Genomic DNA, 23924 nt, shown 5'->3' on the forward strand with positions numbered 1-23924 from the left:
CGCTTCCACCTAGGAGATCCCGGCGCCGTGGTCATGAGTCGCTACAAGTTCGTGGGTAAGAAACTGGTTTTCCGGGCCTTGGGCTCTTTGCCCCCGGGCGCCGCTCGCCGCGGCCACAGGCCCAGCATGAGCTCTGGCTTTTCTGAAGGTGCCAGGTCGCCCGAGGCCGCTGGGCGCCGGTCCTGCCCGCTTCTCGGCGTAGGTGCTGCCTTCAAGGTGTGCTTGTTTGTGAAAGTTCTCGCGTGGCGGCGTTAGGATTTGTGCTCCTTATAACGTGTGTGTAATCAATAAAAAGAAAAAAGGAAGCACAACTACTCAAAAACCAAAGAGGCGAGTCACTATAGTCTCCCCCTTCACACGTGCACCTCCCGCCACTTCCCCGCTCCGTGGCTGCAGGAACCCGAGGGGTAAGAATATTTACTGCCCGGCACTTAGGAGACCCTGCAGGGCCCGGCGGGAGCGAGGATTGGGACTTCAGTGTCTTGCGGAGCTTAGTTTTCCTGTGTATAGAGGAACTTCTTGGCTGGTTGCCTTGTGGATTTGTCTATTTCAGCGGTTCTCAACCTGCGGGTCGCGACCCCTTTGGGGGGTCGAACGACCCTTTCACAGGGGTCGCCTAAGACCATCTGAAAACATATATAATTACATATTGTTTTTGTGATTAATCACTATGCTTTAATTATGTTCAATTGGTAACAATGAAAATACATCCTGCATATCAGATATTTACATTACGATTCATAACAGTAGCAAAATTACAGTTATAAAGTAGCAACGAAAATAATTTGATGGTTGGGGGTCACCACAACATGAGGAACTGTATTAAAGGGTCGCAGCATTAGGAAGATTGAGAACCACTGGTCTCTGGTATGTGGTGGTGTCTGGCTTGTTCTCTACTGTTCTGTATTTTCTGTGAGCGTGAAGTTCTATCTAAAGGCAAAGCGAGTCTAAAACAATTTTAAAATGCCCCATTTGCTGTCCCTCTCTATCCCTAGATTGTAGGTGACAGTGATAAGACATGATTCACTGAGCCTACACAGTGAGGAAATGTGGTTTTCTTTGGGTTGCAAACTTTTTTTTTTCCACTCTTTGTGTTGAGTAATAAAACTCATTAATGCTGGGAGTAATTTTTAACAGTAAAGCTGGTACTGCTTTTAAAGCTAGCTAAAGAAAGAAAGAAATGGAAAAGAAACATGACTGATCCGTGTAAGGGGACATGCTACTAAACATGAGTCCCTCAATTGCCCTCCCTCCCCAAATCACAAGTAGTCCTTTTTCACTTTGCCTTTATTAAATTCTGGTCATTCTGTCTCAGTTCTATCTCTCACTTAGTTTTTCAAGATGTTTATTGTCTTTGGCTGGAGCTGGATAGAAATTGATTTTCATACAGTATTTCTTTTTTTAAAAATATATTTTATTGATTTTTTTACAGAGCGAAAGGGAGAGAGTTAGAAACATCGATCAGCTGCCTCCTGCACACCCCCCACTGGGGATGTGCCCGCAACCAAGGTACATGCCCTTGACCGGAATCGAACCTGGGACCTTTCAGTTCACAGGCCGAAGCTCTATCCACTGAGCCAAATCAGTTAGGGCCATACAGTATTTCTTTACTTTTTTTTTTAGTTTATCGATACCAGACATACTTCTGATAGGAACTTTTCAATTTAAAAGATTCTGACCAAGTTAAATAGCATTTTGACGGTTTTTTTTTCCCCTCCATGAATCTGAGTATAAACAGATTGACTTACATCTGGCTGCTTAATGATGCAGTCCTGGATTGGGAGGTTAATCACTTAGGGTGGATGACAGTGCAGGCGTCGACCTAGCGGGTATTGTGGGTTGGGTTCCAGACCACCACAGTAAAGCGAGTCAATCACTTTCTGGTGGAGGGTCTTGCCTTCCATTTGTAAAACACACAACATCTGTGACGCGCAATAAAATGAGGTATGCCTGAATAGGTAATGTTGACCAAAATTCCATCTGTGGTTGGCGTGTTACAGAATCTGCACTGCACTCAGTAATAATAATAATAACAGTTACATTTTATAACTCTTTCAGTTTGTAAAATGCTTTCAGGGTCATTTTCCAGTTTGAGCCTCAGTTCATCCTCGAAAGGAGGAATTCTATGCCTCCCTTACAAGTGCGGAAACAGGCCCAGAGGCCTGCTGATTTACCCACAGCCGTTCGCTAATTAGTACTGATGCCAGAATTCCGACTCCACAGCCCATTCTGTCCGAACTGCAGTTCCTGCTTGTATTTTATTTCTTGGGACTTGCTTGGAGATTGAATACTTTTAGAGGATAATTTTGAACATTCTGTGGTTTCCTTTATATTGACTTGTTAATTATTTTTATTTATTGATTTTATTGTTTTAAATCATTTTTATTGCCCTGCCGGTGTGGCTCAGTGTTTGTGTGTCGACCTCTAATTCAATTCCCAGTCAGAACACATGCCCAGGTTGTGGGCTCGATCCCCAGTAGGGGTGTGTGGGAGGCAGCCAGCCAGTGATTTTCTCTTCTTCTCCCTTCCTCTCTGAAATCAATAAAAATATGTTTAATAAATAAATAAATAATTTATTTTTAGAGAGAAAAGGAGAGGGGGAGAGAGGAACATCACTGTGAGAGCCAAACATTGTTCAGCTGTTTCCTGCATGCCCGCAACCTGAGCACGTCCGCTGACTGGGAATCGAACTGGCAACCAACTGAGCCACACCGGCCAGGGCTTTAGTTATTGATTGATTTTAGATACAAAGAGGAAGGGGGAGAGAGAGTTAGAGAAGGTATGGATTTGTTGCTCCACTTATTTATGCTTTCATTGGTTGATTCTTGTATGTGCCCTGACATGGGATCAAACCCGCAACCTTGGTGAATTGGGAGGATGCTCTAACAACTGAGCTACCTGGCCAGGGCGACTTGTTAATTATCTTAATCACCTGCAGGTGTTTGTTTGCTGCTGAGTAAGGTGAGTAGTGGGTGGGGAGTGGGAGTCACAGAGGCCATCCAATATCAGGGAGAACTTCTTACAGGAAACAGAAGTGAGTCAGAGTCCAGAAAAAGAAGGTATTTGCCTCTGTAGGGGAGGAAAGACTTCCTTCTGCCCTCTTAGGTTCAGTGGCTGGCCCTAAGAATTAAACAGACGTAAGACAGATTCATAGGAGAAAACATACACATTTTATTTTTTCGTGTGTATGGGAGTCTTCAAATGGAAAATGAAGACTCAAAGAAGCTGTTAGGCCCAAAAGCTTAAGTGAGGATGTGGTGAGACAGAGGGACTGAAATTGTGGAACAGTGACCAGGAAATATAAGGGAAGCTAATAGAAGATAAGGGTTATTTTGGGTTTGTTTGTATAGATATATTATGACTTTGACTTTCAGTCTCTGGTGGTAAGAATGTCCTCTGCCTGGTATAGGAAGGGCACCTTTTTTATGGGAAATTTTATGACCTTTTAGCTGGAAAGGGGGAGATGAGAGAAACTTTCCCACATCTGCTATTTCTCAAGTGCCTTCAGCTCAAAAAACCCAATATGCCAAAGCTGCATATTTTGGGGTGGCATGTTTTGAACGCATTCATCAAACTTAACTAAGGTAATGGAGCCTATTCATCAAAGTATAGAAAGCAGCTCTAATTACAGGCTGAGGAATACAACACCTCAGACGAACCATGTCAGAAAGAAAAAAGCTTGGGGCTATAAGTCAAGAGATTTTTTAAATATATTTTTTTTATTGATTTCAGAGAGGAAGGGAGAGGGAGAGATAGAAACATCAATGATGAGAGAGACTATCGGCTGCCTCCTGCATGCCCCCAACTGGGGACCAAGCCTGAAACCCGGGCAGGTGCCCTTGACTGGAATCGAACCTGGGACCCTTCAGTCCGAAGGCTGACCCTCTATCCACTGAGCCAAACCAGCTAGGGCTCACAAGAGATTCTTGCAGAAAAGGGAAGAAACTGGTGGCTGTGCAGTATATCCCTACAGCCCAATGCTCACTTGGGTCCAAAGCTGAATGTAGATCTTTGAAGTATGCTGAGACTTAGGGCCTGAAAGACTGACTCATATTGGGAAGAGGTGGGTTGTAGGGGGAAGTGGGATCACCTGTAATTGGCCTCAGTGTAAGCATTGAAAAAGGATTTAGCATCCATTCCTATTAGGGTTGAGACAAGGACTTGGAAATTGGAAAGGTTTCATAATTGAGCCTCCCAGCTAATCTTTTGAAATTAGTATCAGAAAGTGTACTTGCTAAATTTGCTTGGGTTTCATTTGTTTTTCACTTTGTTTCTAGGAAAAGATTGCTTTGGATAAATTCTAATTTCTTTGCTGCACAAAGGGAAAATGGGCTAGAGATGCAGATGGGCTCAGTGCTCCTAATGATCACCTGGTGGATGACTAGACTGACTCCTGTGACGGGTCATTCTAGGCAGAAAGGCCCCTCCTCTCTTGCCAGGGTTTCCTTTCCCACTCTGCCCCTTCCCTATCTTATTTCCTGTCCTTATGAAAAGAAAATAGGTGCTGATTTCTGTGATCTGGGCATTCTCAATGAATTTGTATTTTATAGTATTTGATATTTGTGTGTTAACAGCCCTTTACTGTAATAGTACCTGTTGTGAATTCATCTCCCACCCTCCACTGACATGCTTTTGCATATCTTTGAAGTTGTCTGCATTGTGCTTTTCTCTTGTGGAATACTCTCTCCAGACTCCTTTCATCTTGCAAGGTCTGTCTTAATGTTGCAGCAGCAGAGCACACTGAGGGTCAGCTTGGCAGAAGCAGAGTGAGAATATACTGAAGAGAAGCTGGAGCTCGGCAACAATAATGTAGGGGTCTATTGATGGGCAGCTGTCTCTCCACAAACTTGGAGATTGTCCTAGTGCTAAAAGCTAAAGGGTATGTATTTTAACTAAGGATGTCATTGTTATTGGCCATGCCCATCACAACATGACTTCATGTCTCATTCTTCCCCTTGCTCTCTTGTCCTCTGCAGCAGGATTTATCAGGAACAGCACTTGATAGTTTGGGTCGGATAATTATTTGTTGTGAGAGGCTAGCCTGTCTGCCTTGTAGGATATTTAGCAGCATCCCTGGCCTGAAGCCTAGATGCTAGTAGCACTTTCCCGGATGTGACAACTAGAAATGAATATAGACGTTGCTAAATGCTATGGGCTGGGGGAGAGTTAGGAGAAGAGAGGTTCTGCAGAATCGCTCTCCATTGAGGACACTGCTCTACAGGCTCAGTGAATTTCTTCCAGGCTTGTACCTACACATGTGTGTGCAGAATGCCCTTTCCATTAGTTTTAGCTTCAAGATGACCTCTTTTGTGAAGCTTTTCTCATCATACTGCCAGAGCTGTTATTGCCTCCTTTTTGTGCTCCCATGCTAACAATGTGTGTTTAAATGAAAAGCCAAGATGAGAGGCAACAAGCACTTACTTGAGTTAAAAAAGAATTGCACTTCTGGGAAACACTGATTCAGGCAGAAACCTAAATAGTTTACAGTTATGGGGTGAAGGCAAGGGATAATTGTGAGAAAGGTAAGGGGACAGAAGAAAGGAATTTCTGTTGGTGTTAATGAGCCAAGGAGGGAATTTCTATAGGCGCAAGTAAGTTGTTATTTAGCTACACATGGTGGTACTAATTCTAAAGAACTATCAGGATTTCTGCTTTCCTGTTAACTTTGTAATCACTTAATTGGAATATACCATTGTTTGGCCCAGCCCAAAAGTTATTTTGTCCAGTTGAAACATCCCAAAGTTTGAGGAGTAAGGTGTGCAAGGCAGTTCATCTGGGTGGCTGCTCTGACTCCATTTTGAAGTGGCTCCATTTATATTATTTTCACACAACCATTGTGCTGGGTTCTAGGGCAGTGATGGCGAACCTTTTGAGCTCGGCGTGTCAGCATTTTGAAAAACCCTAACTTAACTCTGGTGCCGTGTCACATATAGAAATTTTTTGATATTTGCAACCATAGTAAAACAAAGACTTATATTTTTGATATTTATTTTATATATTTAAATGCCATTTAACAAAGAAAAATCAACCAAAAAAATGAGTTCGTGTGTCACCTCTGACACGCGTGTCATATGTTCGCCATCACTGTTCTAGGGATACAGCAATGAATATAAACATTTCTTGCCTTCTGTTGCTACAGTGTAGTTTATTATATCACAGTTATATTTGTAGTTCCCATATAAATTTCTGGAGGGCGGGACCGAGTCTTGGGTCTTATTCATTTCTGTGTTCCCTAACCCCTTACCATACTATTTGGCACAGAGTTGGCCTTCATAAATATTTGATGAGTAAAGGAAATAAACAATTTATTCTTCTCTCTGCATCTTTGCTTGCATTACCCTAATCCAGGTCCTCTTCATGGTAAATGGGAGCTCTTACCCGTTTCAAGCAGCTATCCTGACTCCTTGCTCCCTTCAAATCCTTCCCTCCACCAAGACTCCAGAATGACATGTCCACAATGCAAACCTTACTCCTTTGCTTAAAAGCCATCAGTGCTTCTTGCTGCATCTGACACTTTAAAGACAAGTGTCTGTAACAGCTGAGTCTGGCCTTTTCTGGTCACTCCTTCCCTACACTTTTTTCCAGCAGCTAGAATGGCCTGTCGTTCTCCCTAATCGTTGTGCTATTTCACACCCCGATGCTCTGCTCCTTCCCTCTTGTCTGCAGTTTCCCCTCTTGTACTGGGTAACTCTAACTCAGCCTTTAAGATTCAGTTCAGGGACCGCTTCTTCTGGAAGCCTCTGGGCCAGCTCCCAGGCTAGGTCAGGGTTCCTCGTCTGTGTGCCACAGTACCAGTGTCTGCTTGGAACGTTTCTTATTGTCTGTCGGTGGGTCTGCCTTCCCAATTCCCAGTTTCTTCACAGCAGGCATTCTCTCTCTCATCTTTGTAGCCCAGGTGTCTAGCACAGTGACACAGTGACTGGCAAGATGCAGGCACTCAGATTTTGTTGAAGTGAATGAATGTGAGGATGAAAAGTATGAGCTTTTATTTAAAGAAAAGGTTTCACATAGAGGCTCTTCATGATTAATCATTTATTTTTCTTTTGCTTTCCGCAGATATTGGTATCAACTTGACAGATCCTGTATTCAGAGGAATTTATAGGGGGGTTCAGAAGCATCAAGGTAAATGTTTTATTGAGGTAAACAGTTTCTCTATGAAGATAAATAGTCTGCCTCAAGGAGACCTAGAAAAGCATAATCCACTCTTACAACTGAAATATTACTATGCATCTTGGATAAACTGTAAACAAAGTGAAACACTTATAAGCTACATTGATAAACTGTGATAGTGAACACTTATAATGCACCTGTTGTAACAGTTAACCAAGCCCTTATCTGTAGAAGTTTATAATTTCGAATATAGAACTATACATAACCATATGCAGAAAAGCCGAACAGTAGTTGATGTTTAGTCTTTCAGGCAATCGAACAGTAAGGGCACATAATTTAAAAATAATGTCCAGTTGAACATTAGTATGTCTGGTTTTCCTAAAACATTTCAGTGGGGTGACTAAGTGGGAATGTGGTTTAGGGGGCGGTGCACTGCAGTCCTGTGTCTTGCCTCTCCCCCTTTCCAGCCCAGTCCTGCTAGATCCTACACATCTGCAGTACAGGTGGGAAGAGTAGTACCTCAAAGGTTGATGGAAAGCTTAGCCAAAACCAAACTTGATTTATCACATCAAATTCATTTTTAAAAGGCTTATGTCAGCTACGTGACTAAGCAGGAAATGATGGTGACAAGTTCTTTAATTTCTCCAATAAACTGTGCATATTGCCTCAGAAAATTACTATATTTGTCATTATGTAAGTACAAATAGGAAACTTTGGTTTTGTGGGTCTGGATGGTATGGAATTGCACATTTCACATGTTCAGTCAGAAGTTAATCTCACTTGATACTAAGTGAAAGCTTTAAATATAGGAAATGCTAGATGTCACTTGAACAGAGAAAGGTAAATGTTAGTTTTCCTTAACCTTACCTCAAAACTTATTTTACCTACTGCATTTAGAAGTTTAGATGTTATTTACATAGTATAGTTAGAAAACTGAATCAATTACATTCTGCTTTTTTTTTCGCCTCCTAGCACTCAGAGTTCATGCTTTGTGACTGGGTGTATATATATGTATATGTGTGTGTATGAAATAAGTGTTATAGTGATCAATATCAGTATTAGTCTAGTTTATAATAATTAGTAAAACTGCTCTACTTATATACGTTCACTAAGTTGATAATTCTTTGTCTAAGTTATATTTTGTAGCTATTCTAGAAGTAATAGTAATTGAATTCCAATCACATTTACTTTGATGCTTAAATATGAAATTAAAAAATAGGTTTTTATGACATAATTGTTTAATTTTGCTTCAGGCCTCTTGGAGCTTAGTAATTACTATTGATCTCCCCCAAAAGTTTGTTACTTAACAATCAATTTTAGGAAAAAAGCAAAAAACAACTGTCAGAGAAAATAAAAAATTAACCTTCCTCAATGGGGATAGTAATTATAGAAATACGGCATTAACTAAAATTTTAAAATAGATGCTATATTTTGGGGGGCATTGCAGGTGTACTCTAAAAAGCCATAGTAAAAATAATCTTAATGATTTCTATTTTTAAAGATCTACCAACAAGTTTGAAATTCAAAGCAAATGGTTCAAATTATAGTCAGTGAATTCATCTCTAGTTTGAACCTCTGAATTTTGTCACTTTATACTCTTTTGGCCAACAGAATAAAAATACAAATAAATGAATAACTTCATCTAGTTTGTTGCCTTATACGGGTTTCTTTTTCTAAGATTATCACACTCTATTCTTATACGTTAAGTACTTGTTAAATAGTATTGATTTGATTTTGATTTAGTAAATGTGACTTATAGATAAATGGAGTTTTATTTACCAGGCCCTCTTACTTTGGGGTTCATCTTTTACAGATGACTTACAGGATGTAATACAGAGAGCTGTCCAAATTGGTGTTAAAAAGGTAACATCTAGTTTTTATTACTATTGAGATTTTTTTTTAAAACTAAATTTTGGTTAAAATTCTGCTGAATAGAAGGGAAAAAGCCAGTATTACACTTGCCTTTTTTGAGTATATACTGTTAATATGTAATATTATCAAGTTAATGAAATAAAGTATGTCTACATATTCTGTTCACAGCAGTTTAAATGACACAAGCTTCATGGATAGTTAGTTCTTCCATGTGATCAGAAATAGCAAAATCGCTTTGAAATTTTTTTCAAAGTCCGTCTGAAATACCAGGCGTCTGAAGAGGCAACCTTAAATACATTCATTTTATGGCATACTTTAGTATTTATTGAGGTAAGCAATCATAAAAAAGACATGTATCTGTCACCAAGCCTAGTTTTTATAGTATGTAGGTATACCATTTCAAGTAACTGAGAGGACAGTTTCATTTTTCAGTAATAATTTGATTAGGAAAATGCCTGCTATTTTAGAGAGTTCTGTAGTGGTGCGGTATCAGCACACTTGGTGGCTACTGCCTCTACATTGATTAGCTTCCCAGAGATCTTTAGTTATTCAGTCTTTTGCAGTGTTTCACAACCTGATTGATCTCTGCCTTCAAGGAACTCATGGTCTAATAGGAAAGACAGACATGTGAATGCATTTCAGTAGGTGGGAGTGATGAATTCTGTGTATTGTGTGTCTGTGCGTGGAGAGGAGTAGACAGGGACCACTCCACATATAGGAGATGATCCTTCAGTTGAATTTTAAAGGAATGGGAGGTGTGTGACAGAGATAAAAGCATTCTGGAAAAAAGCAGTAATGGGAAGGCATGTTTGTGGAACAATTGCTGATACCTTGTTAAAGTGGGCTTATTTTATTTCTATTTCAGTTTATGATTACAGGTGGAAATCTACAAGACAGTAAAGATGCACTCCATTTGGCACAAACAAATGGTATCCTCATATTACTTTTACCAAAAGCAAATATGAATTAAGTTATTTTGAAGAAATCTTTCTGAGAACTGCTTCAGGTACAATACAATGGATCATGACTGTAGAAACAACAGGAAAATAGACTGATTTCAATGGGACATGATTATGATGAAGAGTTCAAAGTGCCCATTGGCATAGAGCTTAATAAGGATTGTACTTAATAAGGATTAATATTTCAGTTAATGAGAATTAAGGTCACCAGGTATATAATTTAACCTCAAATATTCCTGATGTAGAATTTTTGTGTATATGTTGTAATGTGTTTAAGGTGAATTGCTTGCTATTTGCTCTTTTTTAACCTAAGCTGTGAAAAATCATTTATTAAATATTTATTATGTAGACCACTGTGCAAGTAATACTGTACTACATAATCCATCCTGTACTTTATGTTCATACATTCTGCAATTACTTAAAATCTATGAAATTTTGGAATTGGTTCCTAAAGAAATCTTAATTATATAAAATACCTCCTTTATCCAGCATTCATTTACTTATCAACTTTTTTGGGGGGTGTGGTTTGCTTTATCTATTGGACACTGAAAAATTAGGCATTCTACGTTATTTTTCAAAATAACTGGCTTATTAAAAGCTATTGGTTTTTTTTGTTTGTTTTTTTTTTTTTTCGCTAAAAGTATTACAAAGGGTATTACATAAGTGTCCTTCCCCCCCCCCCCCTCGCCCCCCCCCCCCCCCCCCCCCCCCCCTTGACAAGCCCCTGCCTAAAAGCTATTGTTTATGGAAATCGCTTCAGGATCCACTGCTACTTTTTCATAGTGATTAAGGTCATAAGAGTAGTCTTCTTTCCAGAGCTTTTAGGTGATGAGAATATTGTCTTCCATACTTTTTATCCCCAAACAGATACGTTTAAAAAATCCTCAGATCTCCGATGTCAGCCCTTTTCCACTCCTCTCCGTGTACCTGTTTCCTCACTGCTTTCAAAGCTCTGCCTCCCTTTTTATGTAAACATCTGCTCAGAGTCACAGGAAGGCTCCACATCTTTCCCATGGGTTCAGCTGCACCTTAAGCCACTCAAAAACCCTTTTGGCTTCATATTTGTGTTCTATGCAATTAAAACTATCAAAAAGTATGGCCTCCAGATAAGTGAGCTTTATTCTTATTTAGAAAAACAAATTCCCCCTTCCACCTCTTTAAGTTACCCTTATTAATGGGAAGGAATATACATTTTAACTATTAAATACATGAAATAACACAACACATGAACAGTGACTATAAAAGATAAATTTAGTTATTGACATTTAATTCTACAATTGTTTCATTTTTCTGTTCTACAAGGCTCAGTATATACCAAGCTTTGTTTTTTTTTGTTGTTGTTAATCCTCACCTGAGGATATTTTTCCATTGATTTTTTTAGGGAGAGTGGAAGAGAGAGGGAAAGACACAAACGTCGATGTGAGAAAAATACATCGATTGGTTGGTTGCCTCCTCATGAGCCTTGACCAGGGCCTGGGCTGAGGAGGAGCCTGCAACCAGAGTATATGCCCTTGACCAGAATTGAACCCAGGACCCTTTGGTCTGCAGGCCGATGCTCTATGCACTGAGCCAAACTGGCTAGGGCTAAGCTTTGGGAAGAGTTGCATTAATTATTTTTATCAATATGTTAAGGCAATTTTCATCTTCATGCCCTACCTTGTTTAAAGTATTCCGAAAAGTTTTATATGATTAAACTAATGGAATTCTGATAGTTTGAATAGTTTTTTACTATTAAAAATTAACCAGTTGAAATTAATCTATAGTCTCATTTATGCATATTAAATATAAATATGGAAAATAGTTTAAAAAATAATCCTAGGACATTATTTTGTGCTTAGATATGTTTTTCAGTACAGTTGGATGTCATCCTACAAGATGTGATGAATTTGAAAAGAATAACCCCGATATTTACTTAATGGAGTTGCTAAATCTTGCTGAAAACAACAAGGGGAAAGTTGTAGCAATAGGGGAATGTGGACTCGGTAAGTGCCAACCCAGCTCTGTGAGTGACCTTGAAAATATAATTGATTTGTTCTGTACAAGTCATGAGTAATTATTCTTTTTTGTCTTGAAGATTTTGACCGTCTACAGTTTTGTCCCAAAGATACTCAGCTCAAGTAAGGAAATTTGTTGACTTTAGAAATGATTGTAAAAATCTTAATTTAAAAAAAAAATAGCTTTTATCATCCTGAATATGTATCTTTAAGCATCAGGCTTTCTTTTTTTCCATTGTATATGAACAGTTAAGTGCAACAAATGCCATGCATACTTGCATGCAATTCCTAAGGGACCAAAGGTTAGATAGATCCCTGATTGATTAGCCATATAATCTGATTTTAATGGTAGAAATAAGTGGAGTTTTATATAGTAGAAGCTTTGTGTTGCTTTTGACTTAATGCATTCATACATGAACCATTCCAATGAAATGAATCGTATTCATTTGTGGGGGATATGATTTAAGAGAAAGGATATGAAAAAGTGATCGGACCAAAGCCAGAAAACTTATTTTAGTCTTGCTGGGCTTTGGATAGTGTCACTTTGGAGCAGAGGAATCCTTAAGAGCTATGTTGAGAGTGGTGTCTTCTTAGAAAACAACAAAGCTTACAAGCTTTGGGGACTTCCTATACCCTATTGCCTATAGCTTTTAGTTGGAGCTCCTGTCATACTGGTGGGTAGTGTTAGAGGCTGAAAAGAAAATTTTGGTCATAGGCTTAATTGAAGATGTGCATTTTGTTGAATTTCAAAAACAATGTTTTAATTGTCTAGATCAGTGGTTGGCAAACTGCGGCCCCTTGAGTGTGGCTCTTCTTCAAAATACCACGTGTGGGCACGCACGTACAGTGCAATTGAAACTTCATGGCCACACTCAAGGGGCCAAAGAGCCTCAGTTTGCCGACCACTGGTCTAGATGATAAAATATTAGAATGAGCTTCTAAAGGAGGTTAATTTAATTATTCCACCATTCAGCAAATATTTAGAGACTTATATGTGCCAGAAACTGCTAAGAACCCAATAGTCAAAAATGTGAATAAAGTCTAATATCTGTCCTTACGGCCATTTAAGAATAAACAATCCTCTGCTTAGTTGCTTATACATGAGCAAGGAGTCTGGATCAAATTCTTTAAGATACCGTCTAGCTCTAGCATAATATTTTTTTTCTCTCAGAATATTTAATTAACCATTTTGTCATATGATCTTGATTAAGCCAGTGGCTTGAAGGGATTTTTCAAATTATATATGTCAAATTATATCTCCCCCTCCCTTCACTGCCCTACCACAAACAGCCCCATATGTCCAGCCCAGTTGAAAATGCCTATAGCAAGAATCAGATTGAGACTTCAAGCTCCAGAATTCCTGGAGCGTGAAGGCTCATAACCAAGTGACATAGGATGAATTACATTAATGTTCTCCGAAGTCTTTCAGTTCTCTAATCTTTATAACTGTATCAGAACTATTTAATTAGTGACATAATATTTGCTGTTTTTCAAGGATGCTCATGTGATTACCCACAGGATCACTAAATCCCTTTATCTCTCTTAAATATCATGTAGGTCAGCTCACTTAATATTAAGTTCACAGATTCATATTTAAGTAGAAAAAACAGTTGTCTGTAGTGGTTTCTTAAGTTAAGCCCACAGATCATAATTCCTCCACTTTGGTGTCTTTTCAGCCAAGATAAGCCTCACGAGGCAAAGACTGTGGTGTGAGAATAATAAGACTTTAGAACTGTGAATTACAGGTGCTCTTTGAAGGAAAGAAGTAGCAATTCTAATGTTCAGAAGCTGACAGAGATGGATGAGCAGGACTTCCGAGTGGAGCGTATGCTAAGTGTAATCAGACAAATTCTGTTTTCTTACTTGAGCAGCTATTTTATGGGACTGCTTATGTATGTCCGAGGAGCCCACAACTTGGCTACATAACTTTTTTGTGCTGAAATAACTCAACTTTTTGTGGCTTTTAGTCCACATTAATTTAAAGTAACTATAGCACTAAAATGCCTAGCGGGAGATTTTCCTCCAGACGCCTAAGGAAATTTTATGAAAAATGACCCTTCAGTGGTTAAACTTCTCAGGTCTTTGGTGCTTCTGGCCCCAATAGCACCACTAGACAACACAACAACCACATGGAAACACATTTTTGGAAGCAAAACTTTATTTTTATATGACACATTCTATGATGAGTGAAGATAATTTAAGAGCTATTTGTTTTTTTTTCCTTAATAAAATGGAACCTACTGTGTTGAAAACTCATGTGATTCTCTAAGCGTTTTTTAATAAATTAGAATAAAATCTGATGTGATCCTGGTCATTGAATGAATTTGTATGGAAAGTTACATTTTATTCATGAATATTTTAAAAGAGGACATAAATAATTAACATAGGTTGGAAAATTGTTTTTGCCTGCTCTGTAATAGGAAGGCTAATTTCCAAACTGAGCATTAGATTCTGTAAGACTCCAGCTTGGTCATGTGGCTTAGTACATAGAATTAATTCTGCTGAAAATGTTTTCAGTTTAGAGGGGAGAACACAAAGTGGAGAATATTGCCTGCTGTGCATAGCCAGAAGCCGCACACTAAGTTCACAGAATGACTGGAGCACACTTACTTGCTGACATTTGAATTAATTTAGAGGTTATGGAAATAATGACTAGTGTAATGATTTAAATCTTTTTTCCCCTCAAGTTTCCCTTCTGTTTCCTACACTGAAATTTCAGCACTTTAAAGATATTTTTGTTTATACTAACCCAGCAGAATTTTAAAAGGTGGTTTAAAAACCTAAACATTGGGTAATAAAGACATAGTCCACCGATTTTAGTATGACTATGTCTTTTAAAAGTATATTTTTGTTTATAATTTTGAAATTGAGCATTTTCGAAGATAGAGGGGTACTCAGTAAAATAGCTGCTCTGCACTTCAGGAGACAAGATATGGAAAAATATTACCAAAGAGATTTAAGTTAAACACAGAGAAATTGTTCCCCAAGATCAAGAGGTCTAGAAGAGCTAAGCCCCTTGGAAAATAATAAGACACCTCTTGTGTGTAACTCCTGGTTTCACCTAAAACTACTTGACCATTAAGGAAAATGAGAGGGAACACTGCTAAAATGAAGGGAAAAAACACCCCTCCACCCACCACCCCATCATATCCTCTGGATAATATACTGTGGGACCAGGAAGAGGCTTCTTTGATACACCATGCCTTTTGGTTTTGGCTGGGACTTGGAATTGGAGCACTGAAGTTCGGGTTCTAGGTTTGCCATGTTGTGTGTTGTGATCTTGAACAAGGTCCTACCCACCTCTGACACCAACCCTTGTGCTATGCTAGATGAGATAATGGTATGTGGCACTTGGAAAACCTTTCTATAAAATATTCAGAGCAGCTACTTTATGTAATTTTCATTTTTCTGAAAAATGGAGTATTTTAGTTTTTGTGCTCTTTAACAGCTCCTTGTATTTAGTTTATAAGGGAATCCTTTTGGTACAGTAGCAGTAATTTATTATACAACAGCACATAGAAAACACTGAGTATAAATAAAGCTCTGCCTGGCTTCTCACGAGTCAGCTGGCTCCTGCTGATGGTGCTCAGCCAGCTCTCAGAGCAAGGGGCCGGTCGTGTATTTTCCATCACCAAACACATTCTGCAGGGAAGGGATCCCACAGGTTATAGGATGGTGTCTGCTTCATTTGCTGAGATTTGGTTGGACAGCTAGTTAAAAGTATTTGGGGAAATACCCTATACCTCTAAACTTAAACTCTATAGCTCTTTAGTTCTAGTGATCAATAGTAAAGTACTAATTTACCCTGTAGTTAATAATCATTTCTGAAAATTTTGTAATCCCAGAAAATGAAGTACCCCTTTCCAGAAGATGTGTGTTGTAAAAGCCTTTGGCTAAGCCTGGCATATTTTAAATGTCTCAACTTAGTATCTTTGCCCGATAATTTCTAGGGAAATTCCTTTAACTAAAAAATATAATTTAACAATTATTTTTATCATGCTAAAATAAAATTTTTAACAAAATCTTTTGTATTATGCAGATATTTTGAAAAACAGTTTGAACTGTCAGATCAGACAAAATTACCCATGTTTCTTCACTGCCGAAACTCACATGCTGAATTTTTGGGTGAGTTAAAGCTATAATATTTAGAATTTAAGTTTTGCAGAAATCCAACTATTTGCTAAAAGTTCTCTGTTTTTAATTCACAGACATAATGAAAAGAAATAGAGATCGGTGTGTAGGGGGAGTAGTAAGTATGAGTTGTTTTTACTAGATGCTGCAAAAAGCTTCTTGGTTATTAAGATTGGTCTTTTTTTTTTTTTTTTTTTTTTTTTTTTGCTTTTTATTTTTTTATTTTTTATTGCTTAAAGCATTACAAAGGGTATCACATATGTGTCCTTTTTTTCCCCTGCCCTTGACAATACCCCGGCTTCCCCTACCCCCCAGTGTCTTATGTCCATTGGTTATGCTCATATGCATGCATACAAGTCCTTCGGTTGATCTCTTACCCCCCTCCCTCCTGCCCCCCAACCCTCCCCGGCCTTCCCGCTGCAGTTTGACAAAGATTGGTCTTTTAAAGTAATTCAGATGTCAGCAATAAACTTACTAAGATTCCTCTCATTATCTGAAGGACATGTAAATTTAGTTACTGTCTTCAAAGTACAAAAATGAGTATAGAATTCTGTTCACTCTGCCTTTTCTATCAGACACTCTTAAATTTGAGCAAAATTAATTTTAATAATACTTAAAAATAATTTAACACTTAGGCTTGCCTTCTTAACTTCTTTTCAACTGTATTCACTATTATTACTCTGACTTAGAGACTCATTCTCCTTTCTGTAATTTGCTTCTACTCTAAACACTTCTATATGGTCATCTTAGTCATTAATCTTGAGACATTTCCCATAAATATTATCTACCCACCACTTAACGCGAGTATCCATGTGACTTTTAATATTCTGGGGATCATGGACTCCTTTGAAAATCTGCCTCAGAAAAATGCTCAGATATGTCAATTTTCATACATAATCGCAGGAGAGACTCACTGGGCTCCAATAAAAAAACCTGTTCTCTAGGCAGAGGAAATAGCATTTTGCACTAATTGTATACCCACATTGCACTGCTTTGACAATTTCATATTTATGCTCTTAAATTCTTAGCCTCATGTTTTATGCATACTAGTGATATGCATGCTTTTTGCATTGCTGTGGTATTAAATATTACAGTGCACATTTTTATCTGTAATTTACTGACCCTATAACTTATCCTTTAGGAATAGTACTTGGAAATTGAGAGAGGCTTTCATTAATGCTCTTGGTATTACTGGTGGCACTTAAACCTTCAGGCTCTACTTCTCAGCCCATTTACTTTATTTCTAAATAAGAATTTACTTGGATGATTCTATAATAGTTAAAAAAAAGTAACAGCAACAGCAAATCCAACTTAAATTTTTTACTTTTATTAAAAATTTTCAAATAAAGAAATAATATTCTGAAATGGTTTATATGGAGTCACGTTTAAAATTATTTGATACTGTTGGAGGCTATGTTTTCTAGTCAGAGGATAAAAATAAACCCTTTTGGGCATCTAATAGTTTTGTTGTATAGAAACTTGTTACCCAGTGTATTCTGACTCTAGGCTCAGTATTAATTTGATATCACTGGCTAAGTATGTTTAAAGGAGTGTTATTGTTTTTACTGGTTTTGATTACATAAATACTATGAAAGCTATACCTTACCTCCTATATCTTTGAAGGAGAAAAACGCCCTCTCAATTTTTTTTGCCTATTGAGCTGATATTATTAACTATATAATATTGTTTTAGCAACGTTCTTACAACCTCTTTATGTCTTAAAACTTGCCTCTTAAAAGTAATTTCTAACCGAAAAATTGAACGTTTAAAAATATATTTTTAATAGTTTTATAATATTTCTAATTTTTTCTCATGCTTTTGCCTACGAATGTGGTTCCCTAGTCCAGTTTTCCTTCCTGGAGATGCATGCTGTAATGTATACATGCCCTAATGCCGGTGGAGATAGCCACAGGGGGCCACAAAGGCAGAGATTTTAGGCAGCCAACAAATTCCTTCTTTTTTTTTTTTTTTTTAATATATTTTATTGATTTTTTACAGAGAGGAAGGGAGAGAGATAGAGAGTTAGAAACATCGATGAGAGAGAGAAACATCGATCAGCTGCCTCCTGCACACCTCCTACTGGGGATGTGCCCGCAACCCAGGTACATGCCCTTGACCGGAATCGAACCTGGGACCTTTCAGTCCGCAGGCTGACGCTCTATCCACTGAGCCAAACCGGTTTCGGCCAAATTCCTTCTTATCTCATGTAATTGGAGATGATGACAGGTTATAATTGAAAATAAAAATTGTAGAGGCCACCACATTTGAAATCTTGTGGTCCAAAAACCCTAAATGCACCTATATTTTTGCTTAGAAAATTTTATTAAAGGAAAAGTAATTATAATAATAGAATTATGCCTGTATGTCTTTAGGTGCATTCATTTGATGGTACCAAGGAAATAGCAGCTGCTTTGGTTGACTTGGATCTCTATATAGGATTTAATGGTTGGTAGGTTCTGTTTTTGTTTTTTAACATATTAAGCGGATTCCTTAAATTGTTATAGTCAATTGCTGATGATACGAATTTGTTAATTTAGTTTGTATTTTGCATTGACCTTGGCCTGAAAATTTCAGTAATTACTGTAGGAAATTAAACAGTACTATTACAAGTTAAAGCTGGAACATTTAAAAACTACCATGTGTTCCAATAATGGAAAATAATTTTATGTTGAGCTCAGCAACTAGCTTTCTGTAGCAATGCAGTTTATTTTCAGGTTATTTTTGTCCCTTTAAAACATACCTGTTCATTGTGTGTGTGTGATGACTGACCACGGGGGAAAGGTTATACTATGACATAATCATCTATATCTCTGTAGGTCAATTAACTGGGGCTTAAAGAAGCTAAAAAACAGGTATAAAGTAACTCAAAAGTGTGAGGACCTGTGTCCTCTGGCTCCTCACTCAGTGACCTTTCTGCTGTTATGCCAAACTAAAACCTCACACACCCAATACAGGCTCATTTTCTTCCAGATTTGGTGAGCCTCCACCAGTGTCTTTTTACAGGATGTCAGTGTAGGTCATTAAATAAATTGCAAAGTAGTATAAGATTACTTTCCATCATTTGTGTTTAATTTCCTTAAAATTATTTTTCTGATTTTTTTACTATAATCTGAGAAAATAGAAAAATGAAATTTACCTGTTTGCTATAGAGTTCAGACTTAAATGTTCTAGTATTTTAAGTTATTTAATTTAATTACTATGCGAAGGACTACATGCCTATGGAAGAGAAAGTCCAGTAGTACTAAGAGGCTTTAAACACTCTCCAGCATGTCCTGTACCCCTGAATCAATTTTTCCAGAGGCATTCACATTACTCTTTATCACCTTCTAATTTATATGCATTGTTATTCATTCATTCCCTTTACCTGTTCTCATGAAGGTATATGAGCATTTAAGTCCATATTCCATACTGTTCCCCCACCTGCATTATCCTCCATAATCCCCTTAGTTTAGAGTTTTTGGTTATATGCATATTCCATGTTTTCATTATGTTTGTATATTGTTGACTGCTGAACCATGTGGTGTACCACTTTTTTTATTCTCCTGGAGTAACTTTCCTCATACTTTTGTTTACTTGGCTTTCTTCAAAACTAAGCTTCTTACACTTTGCAACATCTCTATAAAATGCCTGTGAGGAAACCTGTCTAGATAATCTGATTGTTCCATTCCTTCCAGACCCTTCCATCTTGCTGCTTGTTAGGACTAGTGTTTCTTTGACAGAACTATTTTTAGATCCCATGTATTCCTTTTGTGTTGATGGAACACATTTGAAAGTGAATTTATTCTACTTTTCCCTCTTGAAAGTTTGCCTAGATAGTGAATTTTAAAAAACCCCAAACACTTTCATTTGATATTTTTTCTGCAGCATCTTCTCATCTCTCCGAAGAATTACAGTTTTTTAAAGTTATTTTCTGTTTGCCAAAAAATGCTCCGCGTTCCTATTTCCCCTTTTGTTGTTTTGGTCTCTATCACAATGGAGGCTTTCTTCAAATGTCAGGCTGTTCTTCCCTGTATACTGGAAAAGTTAAAAAAAGAAAAAAAAGCTGATTGGAAGCTCAGTGGTGAGATAGCCTATCAACTGGGCCAGTCAGGTGGCCAACTGACATTCTCAGCAGGGATTCCTAAATGTCAGCTTGTTGAGCTCTTCCTCCCAGTTGGTTCAGTGTCTCCAGAGAGGATCCTCTGCTCCCTGCTGGAAAAGTGGAATGGAGATTCATAAATGTGCCTGTGTTCTGAAGCAGGGAGGGGTTGGAGAGAGGATTTCACTGTGCAGTAAGCAGTCGCCATTTTCAGTTCCATGCCTGACCCTGCACTCCTCTGTGCTTGCTCTCTAGTCTAGTCTCTGGTTTAAATTCTCCAGACTGTACACATCTCTCTCCCTCCTATATCCTCCCTCTTTCTCCCTGGGTGGGGGCAAAAGTAATTCGTCATCTCTGCACTAGTTCATGAGAAAGTAATCTAGGAGTCCCATCTTCTCTTTACTCTGACTTTTCACTTTTCAAACAATCCCCCCCTTTCAGTCCCCTGCCTTATCCGTCTTTTCCTGGTTCTTCCAGTTCTTAGAACTTCCTTGGGTGAATTGGTTTGTCTTCAGTATTTCTCTCTATAGGCATATAACACTTAAGTTGCTTAGCAGGTAAATATGGGTTATCATTTCTCCATCCACTCTCTACTCTATGTATTTTGATTAGGGGTTAGAAATGCCTTCTAGTTTCATAAAAAACATGCTGTTTCTTTTTTTCCTTGTTATTTTGGGATGGCTTTCCAGAGACAGGGGTAGAAGGCTTTTATTCTACCCATTTGAACTGTAAGTCTGTTTCAGATGTTTCTAAATTATCTCGAGTTTATAAAGACTTAGCTTTTTCCCTCCCTACATTAACTGAATTAATGGATTAGTCATTTAGTCAGAGTCAGTATTTCTGGTCTTATTTTGAAATTTATTTTAGTCTTAATCTGAATTTCTGCAGTATGGTAATTTATACTATCTATAACAAACTTTGGTTTCTAATGATTAAATTATAACCTTCTTCCCCCCACTCTCACCCCCCCCAAGAAAATGGGCAAGTTTTAAACTTGAACACACAATCTCAGTTGTTCTTCCTTAGACCCCGTCATCCACCCCGCCTCCAAGGCCTTTTCCCTCACTACGTATATTGTCTACCCATGGGCTATGCATATATGCACATAAGTTCATTGGTTAATCTCTTCCTTCTCCCCCCCTCCCCATTTCTGTATTTTGATCAATTTTTACAAACATGGAATACATGTTGGAAAAGTCTTAAGTCAGTTAGACATGATTTCATGAGATCAAAAATATGTAAATTGTTAATTTGGTGACAAGTTTTAAATTTAGTATCCAAACTGTGGGAGCAGAAAATTTAATTTTCCTTCCACCCTTTAAGTTATTCTGCCTGGATTCTATAATCAAATTAATATGAGATAAATTAATAGGAGAAAATATTCAAACTTATTATGTAGGTATATATGGGAGTTCCATGAGAGCGAGACCAGAGGACAGAGGAAGCTGATATAGCCATCTTGAGCTAAGGAGGGAGGAGTTGTGGTTTGGGACTTCAAAGGGGAGAAAAGCAGTTCACATGGAGATGAAAAGCAAATGTTTGGTAAACAAATGTTTGCTGGGCCTTCTTTAACAATGGGACACAACAGGACTTTGATCAGATGGGCCTTGCTAGTAGGTTCCTCTGTTATACTTAGTTCATATTAAACTATTGTTGTTTATGATGATAGCTCCCTCACTGGAGCAGATCCTCTTTCTAAATTCTCTTAGGCCAGTGGTCGGCAAACTGTGGCTCACGAGCCACATGCGGCTCTTTGGCCCCTTGAGTGTGGCCACGAAGTTTCAATCGCACTGTACATGCGCGCCTGCACATGGTATTTTGTGGAAGAGCCACACTCTTTTGTAGAAGGGGCCGCAGTTTGCCGACCACTGTCTTAGGCAGTTAGGGAGAAATGTCAAAGTTTTTCCTTAAAAATAACTAGCTTCAAATAATAGCCCAAAGGCATATTTGCAGTGGCAAACTCTGCTTCCCCTTAATACTGAGCATATCAATATATTTTAGAAAATATTTACATTGACCAAGTACTAATATGGCTGAAAATAATTCTGTTTTCTTCTAGAGAACACTAATTAAAAGACTGGTACTTACGATAAACTAGACAAACATTTCACTCCCACCCCTCCTAAAATCCTACTAAAATTATATCCAAAAAGGGAAACGTATAAAAACGAAAGTGAGTTTTGCTAATGTAGATTTCTGGAAAACAGGTGAAACTGAAAGAGAAAGTTTAGACTATACCACTCTAAGTTGTGTCAATTTCTCAGAAAAGTGAAATATTCTAAAAAGTTTTACTTACTCATAGGAAGTTATTGTATCCTCCCCAAAGGCAGGATCTGGTTGGAATAGATCTTAATTTGGATTCAGTAAGGCTAGTTAGTGACAAGGAGAAAATTCTGAGATGTCCTGAATTAAATCACAACAGGCCAGAAGGTTGAAGGAAGAACAGGAGGGGGTTAATCAGTAAACAACTGCAAGGCCAGATAACAAGACTGCTCACATTCCTGTATGTTGTCTGGTAGAATTTTGGATTAACTGCCTTGTGGCTATTTCCACAATTATCTAAAAAGAGACTAGCTAGGCGCCATCTGCTTGAACTTTCCAATCTATTACCCACAGCCAGTCCCAGAACAGACACCTTCCTGGAAGACCTTGAGCCTATCCCAGAGCTGACCCTGTTTCACCTCCTCCCACCCCTTATCTATCTATATACACTGTAAATTCTTTCAAAACAACTCGTATCCCCACCATGATGTGTAAGAATGCGCAACTCTAGGATGGCTGACAAGTTGCCTTTTCCATCTAGTACTATTGCTGGTGGTTTAAACTTCATACCCCAGGACCTGGTCTTTTTCTTGCTGGCAATGGCCTAATAGCCCTTTAAAAAAACTTTCAGCCTTGGTGGTTAGAACTTTTATTTAATATGGATGGGCAAATACAATGGTATATTGCCTCTGTAGTCAACCAAAGTTTGTTTTGGGATTTTGAGTTAGTTTTGTGATCTGTTTAGACAAGTTTATAGTATGAAAAGTCATTAAATACACCTTTTTATTTTATACATTAATATCTTTTAAGCTCACTGAAAACTGAGGCTAATTTGGAAGTTTTGAAGTCAATACCTAGTGAAAAATTAATGATTGAGACTGGTAAGTTTGTTTTTAGAACTTTTTCATATTAACCCATTCCAAAAAAAGAACTAAAGAAAATTGAACATATGTTTTATTTTAAAACAGCACACAGCCTCAACAGTTACATTTTTTAGAAAACCTTTGGGGTTGTTATCAATTGATGGAAAAATATTTATGCAGGTGATTTTTTCAATTTTAGAAATTTGACAAAAGCCTAAGCACTTACAAGGGGATGACTAAATAAGGAGTCTTAACTAAGCTAATTTTAGCGCAGGGTTTAAAAAACTATTCAGAACTTTTTACACAATGTCTTCTTTGCAATGACTTAATTCTACAATACTTTGAAGTGCAGAAATTTAAATCAAATTGGTTTAGTCTAAGAATTTCTGATAGTAATCTGTTGCATCTTAAAACAAGGTTAGAAGCTAACATTTTTGTACCCTGGAACACAAGGATTTTATACAAGAGGACTTTTTTTGTGAAGTCAAAGCTGAGCCATTCTGAAGAAATGAGGTTTATTTCCTTGGGGAGTAATGAAAACTTAATGAGGTCATTAAAAGTACATAGCTTATAGAATGTGTAAGCTATTACAATTCTTAATTAAGGAAATAGGTTATTGAATAACCCCAGTATTCAAAGCTACTATTTTTATATT

The 23924-nt window shown here is 37.9% G+C and overlaps 1 protein-coding gene across 5 annotated transcripts in view; it reads left to right on the forward strand.

Annotated features, from left to right (window-relative positions):
* The window catches only part of TATDN1 (TatD DNase domain containing 1), a 26949-nt gene continuing 3025 nt past the window's right edge, over positions 1 to 23924 (forward strand). For 2 of the 5 annotated variants that reach the window (XR_011468200.1, XM_070391919.1), the window contains exons 1-10: positions 1 to 55; positions 7057 to 7122; positions 8924 to 8973; positions 9848 to 9911; positions 11780 to 11923; positions 12016 to 12058; positions 15975 to 16060; positions 16144 to 16184; positions 18439 to 18515; positions 23217 to 23287. Coding sequence is in view for 4 of the 5 variants with exons in the window: in XM_070391919.1 (XP_070248020.1) it covers positions 34 to 55; positions 7057 to 7122; positions 8924 to 8973; positions 9848 to 9911; positions 11780 to 11923; positions 12016 to 12058; positions 15975 to 16060; positions 16144 to 16184; positions 18439 to 18515; positions 23217 to 23287 (664 nt within the window). In the remaining variant the exon portion in view is untranslated. Of the gene's footprint in view, positions 56 to 4728; positions 4880 to 7056; positions 7140 to 8923; positions 8974 to 9847; positions 9989 to 11779; positions 11924 to 12015; positions 12059 to 15974; positions 16061 to 16143; positions 16185 to 18438; positions 18516 to 23216; positions 23288 to 23924 lie in introns of those variants that run through there. The other 3 variants (XM_070391921.1, XM_070391920.1, XM_070391922.1) reach the window with 3 other exon arrangements.

This window comes from Myotis yumanensis, unplaced genomic scaffold, assembly GCF_028538775.1.
Source record: "Myotis yumanensis isolate MYYU_CA2020_CCGP unplaced genomic scaffold, mMyoYum1.0.hap1 SCAF_15, whole genome shotgun sequence".
NCBI classification, from domain to species: Eukaryota; Metazoa; Chordata; class Mammalia; order Chiroptera; family Vespertilionidae; genus Myotis; species Myotis yumanensis.